General features: G+C 41.0%; 1 protein-coding gene across 5 annotated transcripts in view; it reads right to left on the bottom strand.

The window, feature by feature from the left end:
- Positions 1 to 18,261, bottom strand: part of LOC146606895 (protein NLRC3-like) — a 597,012-nt gene that overhangs the window by 241,392 nt on the left and 337,359 nt on the right. Inside the window, exons 6-10 of one of the 5 annotated variants that reach the window (XM_085349309.1) lie at positions 14,487 to 15,781; positions 13,120 to 13,293; positions 12,733 to 12,906; positions 12,382 to 12,555; positions 4,643 to 4,816 (exon numbers count right to left, since the gene is read on the bottom strand). In XM_085349309.1, coding sequence (XP_085205435.1) covers positions 4,643 to 4,816; positions 12,382 to 12,555; positions 12,733 to 12,906; positions 13,120 to 13,293; positions 14,487 to 15,781 — 1,991 coding nt within the window. Of the gene's footprint in view, positions 1 to 4,642; positions 4,817 to 12,381; positions 12,556 to 12,732; positions 12,907 to 13,119; positions 13,294 to 14,486; positions 16,285 to 18,261 lie in introns of all 5 variants that reach the window. The other 4 variants (XM_085349311.1, XM_085349313.1, XM_085349319.1 and 1 more) reach the window with 4 other exon arrangements.

Here is an 18,261-nt window from a genome sequence, read left to right on the forward strand (position 1 = left end):
ACAAAACAAACTGGAAGAGGAAGGCGTGGAGGAGGCCATTGCTCTGCACTGCATCATCCATCAGCAGGTCCTTTGCAGCAAATGCCTGAAGTCTGACAATGTGATGTCTATTGTTGTGAAATGCATCAACCAAATCAGATCCAGGGGCTTAAAGCACCGAAGGTTCTGTGCTTTTTTAGAGGAAATGGAGTCAGAATATGGGGATGTGCTCGACTTCACTGAGGTACGTTGGCTCAGCAGGGGAAATGTATTAAAGAGACTTTTTGAGTTGAGAGCAGAAGTGAAGCCTTCATGGAGAAGGATGGAGTTAGTGTTCCTGTGCTAACTGATCCCAAATGGCTCATGGACTTAGCTTTTCTTGTTGATATGACACATGAGCTTAATGTACTGAACAAGACATTACAAGGCCAGGGGCAACTTGTCAGTGCTGCCTATGACAACGTGAGAGCATTCTCCACAAAACTGGCGCTCTGGAAAGCTCAGCTCTCTCAGACAAACCTTTGCCATTTCCCAGCATGCAAGGCACTCGTGGATGCAGGCACACCATTCAGTGCTGACGAGTATGTTGATGTCATTTTGAGACTACAGGAGGAATTTGATCACAGATTTGCTGACTTCAAGACACACAGAGCCACCTTTCACATTTTTGCGGACCCCTTCTCCTTTGATGTGCAAGATGCCCCTTCTGTGCTTCAAATGGAGCTCATTGAGCTGCAGTGCAACTCTGAACTCAAGGCAAAGTTCAGGGAGGTGAGTGGAAAAGCAGACAAGCTTGGACAATTTTTGAGAGACTTGAGCCCTAGTTTCCCTCGGCTTTCCCGAATGTTCAAGCGGACCATGTGCCTTTTTGGTAGCACATACTTGTGCCAAAAGCTCTTCTCCACTTTGAACTTCAATAAGTCCAAGTACAGGTCCAGACTTACGGATGATCATCTTCAAGACATACTGAGGGTCGCAACTGCTTCCTCCCTCAGGCCAAATCTGGCTCGGCTATGCGAGAGGAAACACTGCCAGGTCTCTAGCAGCAAGGAGTAGGCAAGAGAAGCCATGTTCAGAAGAACAGTTCATTTTCTCCAGTGTTCCATTCATGTTCAGAAGAAGGTTATAGAACTGTTAATACAGACATTTCAATCTAAATACAGCAGATATAGAAGACTGAAAGAAACACACAAGTTCACTGACTAAAAATATCTTATTATTATTTTATTTATGTATTACAGATTGATTTATTTTCTTATTAATTCTTAATTTGTTTATTTATTTTTCATATTTTGTGTTAAAAAATAAAAATAAAGAGATTTGAGAGGATTGGAATTTTTTTAACCATGCCTTTCTTGTGGAAAACCTAATGCGGCCCAGCCTCACCCAGACTCTGCCTGCAGCGGCCCCCAGCTAAATTGAGTTTGAGACCCCTGTCCTACACCATAAATCAGTAAGAGAGGGTACGACCTCTCTCATGGCCCCAAGTGGTGTGTGCATGCCAGAGCACTCTGGAAGGCACACAGAGTCTTTACAGACTACTCAGGATCAAACCTCTATCATCATGCAATCGATTATACAACTCTAAGCATATATGAGTAAATATTTCTAAGCATAAATGACAATCAACAATATAAACCTTACAGCTGGTTGTAATAACAGAATTCATTTGTTTCTCAAACGAGAAAGAGCTATCGAGAAACACTCCTAAATCTTTAGTTCTGAACTTTTCCAGTGGGCCAAGGTCAACATTATCTGCTAATGCTAAATAGGCTGCCGTTATTAACTAATGCTAATTTGACATGAATTAGCATTATGCACTAATGCTAACACTTACTTTTTTTAAAAATGTGAGTAGCTAATGCTAACACTATTTCCCTTAACTTTATAACAATGTGAACGGCTAATGCTAACACTCTTTTTCCTAGCATTATAACATCTGAGCTGCTAATGCTAAGTAGGCTGCCATTAGCACCTACGTCTAATTTAAGGCAAATACGCATTAGAACCTAATGCTCATATCGTTTTCCTTTGCTTTATAACAATGTGAGCAGCTACTGCTAAATAGCATTAGCTAATAACAGCAGTCTAATTTAATGCAAGTTAGCCTCATTTGCATTACAACGATGTGAGGAGTTAACGCTAAGTATGCTGCCATTAGTGGCTAATTCTAATTAGGGGTGAATAAATATTACCAGCTAATGCTAATATCGTATTCTCTTCCCTTTTAACAATGTGAGCAGCTAGTGCTAGGTAGGCTGATGCTAGCAGCTAATGCTAAAGCTAATTTAATGTGAATTAGCATCACATTAGTGAGGAGTTAATGCTAAGTAGACTGCCATTAGCAGGTAATGCTAATTTTAGGTGAATAGGAATTGGCAGATAATGCTAATACCATATTTTCTTGCTTTATAACAATGTGACCAGCTAATGCTATGTAGGTTGCCGTTATTAGCTAATACTAATTTGAGGTGAATTAGCATTATCCCCTTATGCTAACAATGTTTTTTCTTACTTTTTAACAATACAAGTAGCTAATGTGAACACTTTTTTTTTTTATTGAATTCTAATTTTTCCCTTGCGATGTGAAGAGTTAATGCTAAATAGGATGCCATTAGTGGCTAATTCTAATTTTAGATGAGAAAGCATTAGAAGCTAATGCTAATACCATATTTTCTTGCTTTATATCAATATTAGTAGGTAATGCTAAGTACGTAGCCATTATTAGCTAATGCTAATTTAGGTGAATTAGCATTATCCACTAATGCTAACACTGTTTTTGCCAACTCTTTTCCCTTGCATTATAACAATATGAGCAGCTAATGCTAAGAAGGCTGCCATTATTAGGTAATGCTAATTATTATGTGTGTTAGCATTATCCGCTGCTGCTAGCAATGTTTTATCTTACCTTTTAACAATATCAGCAGCTAATGCTAACACTACTTTAATTTCAGTTAAACCTACTTAGCATTAATTAACTTCATTTAGCATTAAGAAGTTTTTGCTATAGGCTACCATTAGTGGCTAATGCTAATTTTAGGTAAATAGAAATTGGCAGCTAATGCTAATACCATATTTTCTTGCCTTATAACAATGTGACCAGCTAATGCTAAGCAGGTGCCATTATTAGCTAATACTAATTTGAGATGAATTAGCATTATCCGCTTATGCTAACAATGTTTTTTCTTACTTTTTAACAATACGCCATTAGTGGCTAATTCTAATTTTAGATGAAAAAGGATTAACAGCTAATGCTCATACTGTTTGCTTTGTAAGAATGACAGCAGCTAATGATATGAAGTCTACCGTTATTAACTAATGCTAATTTGATGAGAATTAGCATTATCCGATAATGGTAACTCTTTTCTCCTGCATTATAACAATGTCAGGAGTTAATGCTAAGTAGACTGCCATTAGGGGCTAACTCTAATTAGGGGTGAATAATTATTAGCAGCTAATACTAATACCGTTTTCTCTTTTTCCTTATAACAACTTGAGCAGCTAATGCTAATTTGATGCGAATTAGCATTATATTAGTGAGCAGTTAATGCTAAGTAGGCTGCCATTATTAACTAATACTACGTTGACGTGAATTAGCATTATGCGCTACTGCTAATACTGTTTTCTCTTACTTATTAAAAATGATAGTAGCTAATACTAATACTCTTTTCCGTTGGGTAACAACAAAGTGAGGAATTAATGCTAAGTTGGCTGCTTTTAGCGGCTTATTCTAATTAGGGGTGAATAATTATTAGCAGCAAATGCTAATACCGTTTTCTCTTTCCTTATAACAATATGAGCAGTTAATGCTAATTTGATGTAAATTAGCATTATATTAGTGAGGAGTTAATGCTAAGTAGGCTGCCATTAGCAGCTAAAGGTAATTTGAGGTGAATAAGCACTAGTAGCTAATGCCAATACCCTTTTCTCTTGTGTTATAATGATGTGAAACGTTAATATTGTTCTCAAACAACAGAATGAGAATGAAATATTGATTCTAACAGGGCCCATAAACAGCATTAGCTTAGCAGCATTAGCTTATCAGAGTCTCCATCATGGTCACACAAATCCTTAGCGGAGCAAAGTGGCCTACTTAGCAATAGCTGCTGTAGAAAGCAAAGGGAAAACAGTATTAGCATTAGCTGCTAAATGTGCACTTGAGAACAAATCTATTGTGAATTCAGCCGTGAATGTAGTGTTTCCAGTAAGCTTCCATTTCCAAATGTTAGCTGCTCCTGTCTGCCTCTTTGTCACACACACAGACTGAAATGATTCACAGCCTTGTTTCATCCTTCTGTCAGTGTCACTGACTGTCACTGTGACTGTGGACATACAGCATGGGAAACACACACATGGCTGATACTTGTATCTAAAGTTACAAAATGTTGTCTCTGCCCAAATATTACCTAACTGTAAGTCTACTTTTAATGAAACTCTCAACATGACTTATCAGTTATCATTAATGTTCCTGCAAACAGACTCCTTGAAGACCCCCTACATAAATATCCATGTACTATCCAGCTAGACTAGTGTGTCTGTCCCTGAAAATATTCCTGCATGTGTGATTGTTCATGTCCCATCTGCAGGAAACAAACAGGAAGTGAGTGAAAGACACAGGAAATGATTCCAGCTCTTCCTCCTATATCAGACATTCTCTCCATACCTGAGAGTGTCCAGTCTCCAGCCTGGATCCTTCAGTCCAGCCGACAGAAGCTTCATTCCTGAGGGACCTGGATGATTGTAGCTCAGGTCCAGCTCTCTCAGATGGGAGGGGTTGGAGGTCAGAGCTGAGGCCAGAGAAGTACAGCCTTCCTCTGTGATCAGACAGCCTGACAGACTGCAGACACACAAAACAACAATCCATCTGTTATCCATCTCTATAGCAGCATAACTAAGTGATGGTTCAGGGTCACCTGATCCAGCTCTAACTATAAGTTTTATCAAAAAGGAAAGTTTGAAGCTGATCGTCAAAGTAGAGAGGGTGTCTGTCTCCTGAACTCAAACTGGGAGCTGCTTCCACACCCAGTCCAACATAGCCAGGCTTTCTTTGCTGCTTTGACAAAACCTCAAATCCCAGTCAGAGATGGTGAGCATCATCACAGTGATGATCATTTCTCTGTTAACCCAGGCTTTCTGCTTCAGGATCTGTGCACGCTCACAGAACAAGGAGACCTTTAAACATCATTTCACTAAATGGATGGACTGAGCTCAGCCTACAGATGAACTGGATAAATAAAGATTTGACCTCAGTGTGCTCAGTGTTCCTGTCTATTCCTAACATATTCCTAACATGATAGCTGCACTTTAGAGCTCTAAAACTGGAACTGACACATATTTAAACTCCACATGTTACTCAGTACATTCAGTTCTGACACTCGCCCACAGTCCAACAAAGGAAACATGGAGATCACATCAGTTTGTCACCAAAGTCTAATTATTCCAGAGGGCAGTGTTGATACAACTAAAGTTATTTTTAAGCAAAGTTGAGTTTTTTATTGTCGCAGTACTTCATGTCTGAAGTATCACTTAAATGCATTACACGCTGTTGATGGCAGCAAACAAACCACCCAAACAAACAGAGGTGGGAGGCTTGGGCAGACTACGTAGGATCAGCTTGTGGGAGGAGTCAGGATAAAACCAAAGAAAGACAAGCTAACAAACACCACAGTGAAGTGAGTAGCTACAAACTGCAGGCTGATTAGTGTTGTTGAAGAGGTCGGTCTGAGGAGCGTTCTTAGGATCAACAAATGACGGCATGTATGAGCCTCCCTCAAGACGCACCATCACAAGAAGAACACATGAGCTGTAGAAAAAGGAGAGACTATGAAAGCCACGGCGTTACAACGTGCACCAGCTGTTGGTCTCTCTGGAGACTACTGGGCGTGGCTGGGTAACCATGGTTACTTGGGAGTTACAGTACATGATATTAATGAAGAGTGGGAGCTGCGTTCTATAGCAAACAATTTGTTATGAGGTAATCAGCTGATCTTAGTTTAACCGGAAGCCCTTCACAATAATTGCAATGCCTTTATTTTGTACAACTACCATCAGTTCGTCTGTACTGATGGTAACTTAAAGTCACACTAATGTCGTTTAGTTTCTATAGTTTATGTAGTGGAAGTATACTACAGTACCCTGATCACTGATAGGACAGATTTATGTAGATATACACCTTTGTGTTTAACATTACTGCATTATAGTACTGTGATCTTTGTCCTTATATATGGCTATATTAGAATCAGAATCAGAATCAGAATCAGAATGGGTTTATTGCCAGATGTTGAGGTTTACAACATTAGGAATTTGCTGCGGTGCTTCAGTGCAAACAATAAGAATTAAAGTGCTATGTAGAAAGAAAGATATGTGCATGAGCTATACATGAGATATATACATGAGAATAAGAATTAAGAGTGCTACGTAGAAGGATATATACATGAGTGCAGGTGGTGATCAGTGCCAGACATGAAATGATGCAGTGACACAGCGTAGGGTCATGTGTCAGTGGCGGGGACAGTCATGTGGTTATTGTTCATGTGTCCAACAGCAGAGGGGAAGAAACTGTTCTTGTGGCGAGAGGTTCTGGTGCGAATGGACCGGAGCCTCCTGCCTGAGGGGAGCAGGTCAAACAGACTGTGTCCAGGGTGAGAAGGGTCAGCTGAGATCCGGGCTGCACGCCGCAGTGTCCTGGAGGTGTACAGGTCCTGCAGAGATGGGAGTCTGCAGCCAATCACCTTCTCAGCAGAGCGCACAACACGCTGCAGTCTCTGTTTGTCCCTGATAGTGGCTCCAGCGTACCACACGGTGATGGAGGAGGTGAGGATGGACTCGATGATTGCGGTGTAGAATTGCATCATCGTCCGTGTTGGCAGGTTGAATTTCTTCAGCTGCCTCAGGAAGTACATCCTCTGCTGGGCTTTCTTGATGACGGAGGTGATGGTGGGCTCCCACTTCAGGTCCTGGGTGATGGTGGTACCCAGGAAGCGGAATGAGTCCACAGAGGTGATGGGGGTGTCAGTCAGGATGATGGGGGGGAGTGGGGCTGTGTGCTTCCTGAAGTCCACAATAATCTCCACTGTCTTCTGGGCATTCAGCACCAGGTTGTTGTGGCTGCACCAGGACACCAGACGTTCAACCTCCCTCCTGTAGGCAGACTCATCCCCGTCAGAGATGAGCCCAATGACGGTGGTGTCATCTGCGAACTTGATTAGCTTGACAGACTGGTGGGTGGAGGTGCAGCAGTTGGTGTACAGGGAGAAGAGCAGAGGAGAAAGAACACAGCCCTGAGGGGAGCCGGTGCTGATGGTCCGGGAGTCCGAGACATTCTTTCCCAGCCTCACGTGCTGCTTCCTGTCCGTCAGGAAGTCAGTGATCCACCGGCAGATGGGATCAGGCACATTCATCTGGGAAAGCTTGCCTCGGAGATGGTCTGGAAGGATGGTGTTGAAGGCAGAGCTGAAGTCCACAAACAGGATCCTGGCGTAGGTTCCTGGGGAGTCCAGATGCTGCAGGATGAAGTGTAGGGCCATGTTGATGGCGTCGTCTACAGACCTGTTGGCTCTATATGCAAACTGCAGGGGGTCCAGGAGGGGGGCCGTGAGGGTCTTGAGATGGGAGAGAACTAGGCGCTCAAATGACTTCATGACCACAGATGTCAGAGCCACGGGTCTGTAGTCATTTAGTCCAGTGATCCTAGGTTTCTTGGGGACAGGGATTATGGTAGAGGACTTGAAGCAGGCAGGCACATGACATGCCTGCAGTGAGGAGTTGAAGATGCCAGAAAACACTGGGGCCAGCTCGTTTGCACAGTGTCTGAGGGTGGCAGGAGACACACCGTCTGGGCCGGGAGCTTTCCGAGCATTCAGATTCTTAAACTGCTTCCTCACATCTGCTTCATGAATATGAAGAGTTGTGGTCGGAGGAGGTGGTGTGAAATCCTCTTTTGTGTGGGGTGAGGAGGGGGGTGTTGTAGGTGAACAGTTTGAAGGTGGTGATGGCTCTATGGAGGGGGGAGAGGTGGGGGAATGAGTGTCCAAAGTGTCTCTATTGTTGGGGTCGTTGGAGGTGTGAAGGCTGCCCGATGGCTCATCAAAACGACAGTAGAAGTCGTTGAGGGTGTTGGCCAAGAGCAAGTCGTCAGTGGAGTGGGGGGTTTTAGGCTTGTAGTTTGTAATATTCCTAAAACCTTTCCACACAGAGGCCGAGTCATTCTCTGAGATCTGCTGCTGCATCTTCTCAGAGTGCTGATGTTTGGCAATGTCCACTTCCTTAGTGAACTTGTACTTGGCCTCTCTGTAGCAGTCCCTGTCTCCGCTTCTGAACGCCTTACTCTTTTCCAGCCACAGTTTTTTGAGTTTAGGGGTAAACCAGGGTTTGTCATTGTTATAACTCACCCTGGTGCGTGATGGCACAATGCTGTCCTCACAGAAGTGGATATAGGAGGTGACAGTGTCCGTAAACTCGTCCAAGCTGTTAGAAGCAGCCTTCAATGTGTCCCAGCTATACTGATGTACGTACATATAACTGGATATGTAACTTATCTATTCATCTTATTTGTCATGTATTTGTATTGTGTACTTCCTTTTTGTAAGAAACCACACACATGATCACAGCCGCAAGAATCAATCAGTGAAAGAATAAAGTGTCTCAAACCAAACCTTAAGCTCTTTATTCCACATGCTGGGATCATTTGGCCTTCAGTGGTGTTCTGGCTGACACACCGGAGTGACCAGAGTGCTAAAGAGTGAATCGGACACACCAGTGTCATCTCTGATATCTCCACTACATTTAATCGTCCTTCAGCTTGTGGCTGCCGTTAGCTGGTCTGCTAGTTAGCTGATTTGCTATTTAGCCGGTGTGCTAGTTAGCTGGTGTGCTAGTTAGCCGGTTCGCTAGTCAGCTGGTGTGCTGACCAGCGAACAAGATGAGCTTGTCTGTCTGATGAGCCAGCTCTCTCTGTCTTGGTCATTTTGTCCTTGGGCAAAACCTAACCTACCACTACAACTGTAGCTTACCTCCACCAGTGTGTGAATGTGAGAGTGAATGAATACAGGGAGTGCAGAATTATTAGGCAAATGAGTATTTTGTCCACATCATCCTCTTCATGCATGTTGTCTTACTCCAAGCTGTATAGGCTCGAAAGCCTACTACCAATTAAGCATATTAGGTGATGTGCATCTCTGTAATGAGAAGGGGTGTGGTCTAATGACATCAACACCCTATATCAGGTGTGCATAATTATTAGGTAACGTCCTTTCCTTTGGCAAAATGGGTCAAAAGAAGGACTTGACAGGCTCAGAAAAGTCAAAAATAGTGAGATATCTTGCAGAGGGATGCAGCAGTCTCAAAATTGCAAAGCTTCTGAAGCGTGATCATCGAACAATCAAGCGTTTCATTCAAAATAGTCAACAGGGTCGCAAGAAGCGTGTGGAAAAACCAAGGCACAAAATAACTGCCCATGAACTGAGAAAAGTCAAGCGTGCAGCTGCCAAGATGCCACTTGCCACCAGTTTGGCCATATTTTGGAGCTGCAACATCACTGGAGTGCCCAAGGGCACAAGGTGTGCAATACTCAGAGACATGGCCAAGGTAAGAAAGGCTGAAAGACGACCACCACTGAACAAGACACACAAGCTGAAACGTCAAGACTGGGCCAAGAAATATCTCAAGACTGGTTTTTCTAAGGTTTTATGGACTGATGAAATGAGAGTGAGTCTTGATGGGCCAGATGGATGGGCCCGTGGCTGGATTGGTAAAGGGCAGAGAGCTCCAGTCCCACTCAGACGCCAGCAAGGTGGAGGTGGAGTACTGGTTTGGGCTGGTATCATCAAAGATGAGCTTGTGGGGCCTTTTCGGGTTGAGGATGGAGTCAAGCTCAACTCCCAGTCCTACTGCCAGTTTCTGGAAGACACCTTCTTCAAGCAGTGGTACAGGAAGAAGTCTGCATCCTTCAAGAAAAACATGATTTTCATGCAGGACAATGCTCCATCACACGCGTCCAAGTACTCCACAGCGTGGCTGCAAGAAAGGGTATAAAAGAAGAAAAACTAATGACATGGCCTCCTTGTTCACCTGATCTGAACCCCATTGAGAACCTGTGGTCCATCATCAAATGTGAGATTTACAAGGAGGGAAAACAGTACACCTCTCTGAACAGTGTCTGGGAGGCTGTGGTTGCTGCTGCACGCAATGTTGATGGTGAACAGATCAAAACACTGACAGAATCCAGGGATGGCAGGCTTTTGAGTGTCCTTGCAAAGAAAGGTGGCTATATTGGTCGCTGATTTGTTTTTGTTTTGTTTTTGAATGTCAGAAATGTATATTTGTGAATGTGGAGATGTTATATTGGTGTCACTGGTAAAAATAAATAAATGAAATGGGTATATATTTGTTTTTTGTTAAGTTGCCTAATAATTCTGCACAGTAATAGTCACCTGCACACACAGATATCCCCCTAAAATAGCTAAAACTAAAAACAAACTAAAAACTACTTCCAAAAACATTCAGCTTTGATATTAATGAGTTTTTTTGGGTTCATTGAGAACATGGTTGTTGTTCAATAATAAAATTATTCCTCAAAAATACAACTTGCCTAATAATTCTGCACTCCCTGTAGTGGGATTGTAAAGGGTCTTTGAGGGTCTCGAAAAGCGCTATATAAATGCAATCCATTATTATTATTAAGAGCATCTTTAGGCCTGACTGTGCTCATCCTTCCTCCAACCTCTCCTTACCAAAGATAACAACTACATCAGTATTAGCTCAATAACAATTTCTGCAATTCAATTGTGGACATTCATTTTTAAACCTTGTGTAAAACGATAAAACCTCAAAGTCTGAGCATTATTCTTTGTGCAAACAGCTCTTGCAGGTTCCCCCGGACTTAGGTTATTTTTATTATTTAATTACTTTCCTTTAAGCAGCTGTTCAGGCTACTAAACTCATCCCAGAAATAACAAGTGACACCATTAATAGTAGAGGTGGGAATCACCATACAACTCGCGATACGATATTATCACAATACTTAACGCACGATACGATATTATTGCGATTTTTTAAAATATTTTGCGATATTTAAATTCTGCACATAAAGGTAAACTTTATCAATATTCATTTTATCTAATATCAAAGTCTCACACTCAGTCTTTCTCTCATTTCAGTCAGTTTTATTGTTGACAAACTGAACGGTTTGTATTACAGTCTAGTCCAACTTAACTGAATGCAACCATCTGGTACAATTATAGCTATTCTGAACTATGCAATTTATGAAAACTATGCAGCCCCTTCAGCAACTGAAGAATTTGAAAGTAAATTTAAAAAAATATATAATTTTACATTAAATAAAAAAGTTTCAAACTTAATTAAAATTAAACATGTCTTAAATTAAAATAAGTAAACTGTCATGTTTATTGCTGCCAAAAAAAAAGTTAAACACATTTGGACAGTGAAGGAATGTCAGGATTGTTGCTCAGAAAAAGGATCAACATGCTCTGAAGTCAACATGCTCTGACTCCAGAGCATGTTGACTTCAGAGAAAAAATTGTTTGTAACAAAATATCGATTTCTGCTGTCCCTGTATCGATACATTATTAGCAAACAAAATATCACGATACTACACAGTATCGATTTTTTCCCCCACCCCTAATTAATAGTGGAGCTAACTTTAACAGGTGAAACTGATTTGACCTATAAGGCTACTGCAGTTACTTCTTATCAGGTTTAGTAGGGAAGACATCTGGATGAGGTAGTTAGTAGTATGTAGTTAGTACCGGGCGACTCCCCTCCCCCACATCGGCACCAGAACCCTGTATTATCTACAGGGTAAGACTGCCTGTTTTATCAAACTATGGCCATTACTACTGTGATCATTTGCAGCCCAGTGTGCCGCTCTCTCTGCTGGGATGAACCACTGGAGCTCACCCAGTCATCCCTTTCTTTCTCTCAAGAAGAAGTGAAATAAATATATTTATTATGTTACGAGTCTAATATTCTTTAAATCAAACTGTAATGAATAAATCAAGCAAGAAGATTTGGTGGCTCCACGTGTTGTAGAAGAAAAGATAAACATCTCATTTTGAGAAATCAGCCTTTAAAATTAAGTACTGTGAATAAAAAACAAACAGCGAGCCAATCAGCAGTCGCCAATATCCTCCTAATTTCATTCACAAAGAAATCAAATATATATATTATGGGCCCAAAGGAGCCTAAATCTTTAAATTAGGCAGTGCATGAAGTATTTTTTTAAATAAACAGAGACATGACTATAACAACTTTTAGTAATTCAGAGTCCAATTATCCACTCAAATGTAAATAAAAGTTCACTTGACAGCTGTAAAAGTTACCTGTTTATACAATAATATAAATCACATTTCAAATGATCATCTGTGGAAAAGTTTGAATCCTGACCTGAGAGTTTCCACTGCACACTGTGAACTCTTTAGTCCAGCGGACAGAAGCTTCACTCCTGAATCCTGCAGGTCAGAGTTACTCAGGTCCAGCTCTCTCAGACTGGAGGACTGGGAGCTGAGGACTGAGCACAGAGCTTCACAGCTTCTCTCTGACAGGTTACAGCCACTCAGTCTGAAAAATAAAAGACAATCTATAAAACAAGTACTCATGTAGAGTTTGTTAATACATTTCAAAACATTAAATGTTGACTTTCTATTTTTTAAAGGAAACATAAACATACTAAGATACAACATCATATGTATGAACTTTAATTAATAATTCTAAAAACTAAATGTTTTCTGATCTGACCTCAGAGTATTCAGTTTACAGTTTAAACGTTGTAGTCCAGCAGACAGAAGCTTCACTCCTGAATCCTGCAGCTTTCTGATACTCAGGTCCAGCTCTGTCAGACTAGAGGACTGCGAGCTGAGAACTGAGGACAGAGCTTCACAGTTTTCCTCTGAGAGTTCACAGATGTTAAGTCTGAAGATAAAAACATGAATAAAGATTGTTGTTAAAGTGTAATCAAGGTGCAATAGCTTATTGTCTTGTGCTGAGCAGGTTAGTAAAACTTCTGTTTAACTTTGAAATGAATAAAAATGCTATGAAACAAGGATAACTGGATAAAGACATAAACAAAAACAAACATCAAACACATAAACAAACAGAACTAAACATAATACAAATTGATCTGACCTCAGAACATTCAGTTTGGCATGTGGACTCTCCACTGCAGCAGACAGAAGCTTTACTGCTGAAGCCTTCAGGCTGTCGGTACTCAGGTCCAGCTCTCTCAGACTACAGGACTGGGAGCTTACCACTGACAACAAATTTTCACAGCCTTTCTCTGAGACGTTACAGCTGCTCAGTCTGTGAGAGAAAGGGAAAAAACAAAAACAAAAAAAAACAAACAATATATGTGATCAAATTAAATTTGTTTATATGTTGAACCCTTTTTTTAAAAAATTTATTTAAACCTATGAGACTATGAGTGCTACCAGTCCAGTGCACATGATTGGTACCTTGATGGTACCTTGCTCAGGGGTACCACAAGGTAACTATTCGGTGGATTCGACCCCTGACCTTATGATCATGGGGCGACCACTCTGCCTACTGAGCTAATAATTCTGTGTACACTGTCATACAATATTAACTAAAACAATTATTTTAGAAAATTTTAGTAATTCAATAATCATGCTCATTACCTGTGTATTGTGAATAACACTGGATTTTAAACACTAGCTGTATAAAACTCTTCCTGTTAAAGGTGTGTATAAAGGAGATGAGCTGAAATGCAGACTTCATGGAGAATGTTTGCTGTCAGCATATATCAAAGACAAAGCAGAGATCCATCCAGTCTCTTCCACTAAGCCCACAGAGGGACAGACAACCACTCTCACTCACACCTGCATGAAGTTTAGATCACCAGGTAACCTAACTGCATGTCTGTGGACAGTGGGAAGAAACTGTAGAGGACCCAGAGTGAACCCACTGTAATTCTGTGATAACACTGGTTATGGAAGCCTTACAGTTACATATGGTTACTGACAAGAAACACGACCTTAGAGGCAATTTCAGTAATGAAGACCGAGTTTCTCCCTCCATACAGGATGAAAACATGACAGCACAGCAGAGATTTATATTTAAAAAGGGAGGGTGTGCACTGAAAGTGAGATACAAACTTGAACTTAAATTATGAACATCAGAAAAAGATGTAGGTGAAGTCTGGCAGGTGAAGTTTGTGCTTTAGAATAAAACAACCAAACTCCTGGAGTTGGAGACAAATGAACAAGCTGAGGATAATAAACCTGTCAGAGGGGCTGAAGCATCAGAGCTCATGTTCTTATAGGCTGGGTCTGGATTGTCCTTTGATAAGAGTTACAGAACAAAGTGTGTTTTAGAAATGCTGGAGTGAAACATTAAAACTACCATATATTTACCGAGTGACTGATGATCATTTAATTTACTATTTTAAAAAAATGTTACAGTGCTCTTTGAACTCAGCATTTCTGATTTATTTCCCATGATTTTAACAATGAAGCGATGACAACATGTTTACTCACAGAGCTTTGTTGGAGGCTTTGACCACTGGCAGCAGCCTCAGAAGAGCCTCCTCTGAAGCAGAGTATTTCTGCAGGTCAAACACATCCAGATCTTCTTCTGATGACAGTAAGATGAAGACCAGAGCTGACCACTGAGCAGGAGACAGTTTATCTGTGGAGAGACTTCCTGATCTCAGGGACTGTTGGATCTCCTCCACTAGAGAACGATCATTCAGTTCATTCAGACAGTGGATCAGATTGATGCTTTTCTCTGCAGACAGATTCTTACTGAGCTTCTCCTTGATGTACTGGACTGTTTCCTGATTGGTCTGTGAGCTACTTCCTGTCTGTGTCATCAGACCTCGCAGGAGAGTCTGATTGGTCTGCAGTGAAAGACCCAGGAGGAAGCGGAGGAACAAGTCCAGGTGTCCATTTGGACTCTCTAAGGCCTTGTTCACAGCACTCTGGTAGAAGTGTTTCTTTGCAGATTCTCCTGTTTCAGACTTCTGGGAGGTTGTTTGTTGTTCTTCCAGCAGATTGAGTCCAGAGTTGATGAAGGTCAGATGGACATGAAGAGCAGCCAGAAACTCCTGAACACTCAGATGGATGAAGCAGAACACCTTGTCCTGGTACAGTCCGCTCTCCTCTTTAAAGATCTGTGTGAACACTCCTGAGTACACTGAGGCTGCTCTGATATCGATGCCACACTCTGTCAGGTCTGATTCATAGAAGATCAGGTTTCCTTTCTGCAGCTGATCAAAAGCCAGTTTTCCCAGAGACTCCATCATCTTCCTGCTCTCTGGACTCCAGTGTGCATCTGTCTCAGCTCCTCCATCATACTTGACCTTCTTCACTTTGGCCTGAACCACCAGGAAGTGGATGTACATCTCAGTCAGGGTGTTGGGCAGCTGTCCTCCCTCTCTGGTTTCCAGCACATCCTCCAGAACTGTAGCAGTGATCCAGCAGAAGACTGGGATGTGGCACATGATGTGGAGGCTTCGTGATGTCTTGATGTGGGAGATGATCCTGCTGGCCTGCTCCTCATCTCTGAATCTCTTCCTGAAGTACTCCTCCTTCTGTGGGTCAGTGAACCCTCTGACCTCTGTCACCATGCCAACACAGTCAGGAGGGATCTGATTGGCTGCTGCAGGTCGTGTGGTTATCCAGAGGCGAGCAGAGGGAAGCAGTTTCCCCCTGATGAGGTTTATCAGCAGCACATCCACTGAGGTGGACTTTCTAGGGTCAGTTAGGATTGTAGTTTTGTGGAAGTCCAGAGGAAGTCGACACTCATCCAGACCATCAAAGATGAACACAACCTGGAAGTCTTCAAAGCTGCAGATTCCTGCTTCTTTGGTTTCAGTAAAGAAGTGATGAACAAGTCCCACCAAGCTGAACTTTTCCTCTTTCAGCACATTCAGCTCTCTGAAAGTGAATGGAAATATGAACTGGATGTCCTGGTTGGCTTTGTCTTCAGCCCAGTCCAGGCTGTATTTCTGTGTTAAGACTGTTTTCCCAATGCCAGCCACTCCCTTTGTCAGCACTGTTCTGATTGGTTCATCTCTTCCAGGTGAGGCTTCAAAAATGTCTTCTTGTCTGATGGTTGTTTCTGGTCTGTGTGGTTTCCTGGATGCTGTTTCAATCTGTCTGACCTCATGTTCCTCATTGACCTCTGCAGTCCCTCCCTCTGTGATGTAGAGCTCTGTGTAGATCTGATTCAGGAGGGTTGGGTTTCCTGCTTTAGCGATGCCCTCAAACACACACTGGAACTTCTTCTTCAGGGTGGATTTAAGGTTACGCTGACAACGTCCACTGGGAGTTCCTTTAGAAATAAAGAAAAATATATATATTGAATTTAAGTACTTATCAAGGGTACATGACCATTTCTTTCCTGCCCAAATTAAGTGCTTGTGAAGAATCAGGTCAAGTTCTTGCAACATTATGAAATTTTAGTTTTTCCATTAGCTGATATTATTTATAGATATCTTCTTACTGCTCAGTAGATGATCAGCCTGCTTATTCAGCTTCATTCTCTTCAGGATGTTTGCTGTGATCTTCACAAATGACTCCATGCTTGAATTATTATAGTTGAACTTTTTCATTTGTTTTGAATCGAGTTTAGGCTCACACTTTTGATATGACTCTAGAAAAACAAACAAAAACATAATAACAGATCCATCACAGTATTATTAAGCTGTTGCATGGTTTGTTTTTTGTGTGTGTCTTTTTTTTCAGCATCATGTGTAACTGAAGCCTTTTTTGTATTTATTAATAATTCACCATCACATCATGTCAGATGTTTAAGTTACTTCATGAGAAATTTTAACTAAGTACATGGGTGTTAAAGTAATGTTTTTCTGTATATTTAACCAGTTTGTAGACATCAAAGCCCTGTTTATTTTTTATTTTAGCAAAACATCATCTGAGGCAAGAATAAATCAACTAATTAGCAAAAACAAAAGAAAGAAAGAAAACATATTTGACATAAATTACATTTATTATAATTACAAATTATATCCCCAAATTACAACAACTGCCACTTGAAGGAACTTTATATTGTTAGATAAAAACCTCTAAAAACAACAAGAAGAATTAAGATTTATAATTATACCAGTATATACAAGTCAGGAGTACTTATGCACTAAGGGTTGACCGGGAATGATAAAGTGGATGATAAATAGGTAAATGTAATCATCAACAGTCAAAAATAAAAACCAAACTAGACAAAAAGTCGGTAGCAGGTAGACAGAAGTTAAAATAAATTAATTAATATAGGAAGTATGAGACAGGGGGACCGCCTAAAGCTTAATGAAGATTACATTTAATTTAAAACTCAAAACTGAAACTAAAACAATAAACCATCAAAACAAGTACCTAGAAGTGCAAAACCAGAACCACATTGTTTTGGTTTTGATTGAATTGACCGCTGCCTTTGAAACAGTAGCCCACAATATTCTAATATCTTGATTAAATGTCCTAGTGGGCATTAGTGGCACTGAACTTAAATGCTTTAGGTATTATCTGGCAGAGAGAGCTTTCTCTTTGAACCTTCTTAGTTCTGATTTTTCTGCTGCTTGTTGGACATGTGGCCTACCAGGGGGTTAATTTTAGGACCATCGCTATCCCCCCCCCCCTTTCTTTACATTTTAAATGGACTGATTGATATATACTGCTTTTCTACTCTCCCAGAACACTCACAGCAACAAAACAGAGGTGATAATGTTTGGGCCTAGTGGCCCATATGAGTCCTTTTTTGTTGCTTTGGGAAGATACCGATTCACAAGGTCCCGAATCGATTCGATCCACGACTCGATTTAATTCGATTCACTTCAATTCGATTCGAATTGAATCTGGGAAATTTTGACAGTCAGAAATCCGTACATTTACATATTTTTGTATCTATAAAAAGGAAGCTGACACACGCAAGACTTTATCAAAGGTGTGAGCATCACAACAGATGCCTTTGTGTCAAAGTAGCTGAAGATAAAACACAGAAACACATGAAGGTGATTTTCCAGGCCTGGGATTTTATAAAGATATTCTGCAGTACATCAAAAACAAAAGAAAACCATTAATCAACATATGAACGTTACCTCTGATGTTACAGCGGCTTTATTAGAGACACGGCTGAGCGTTTTGCATAATTTTAAAAAGTTTAAATTTGTTCAGTATTGAACGGCAGAAATTAGGTTTTCTTTTCGGAAGAATGTAGAAGGAAAAAAAAACAGCAGCAGACAGGCTGTAAACAACGGTAGACTTGTGCGTAACAAGCAAGCGAATAATGCAGAAAACAGATTTT

This window comes from Diplotaxodon limnothrissa, unplaced genomic scaffold (genome assembly GCF_057381915.1).
Source record: "Diplotaxodon limnothrissa isolate DT_005_m unplaced genomic scaffold, D_limnothrissa_male_GT1.1 unmapped_scaffold_4, whole genome shotgun sequence".
Classification (NCBI taxonomy): Eukaryota; Metazoa; Chordata; class Actinopteri; order Cichliformes; family Cichlidae; genus Diplotaxodon; species Diplotaxodon limnothrissa.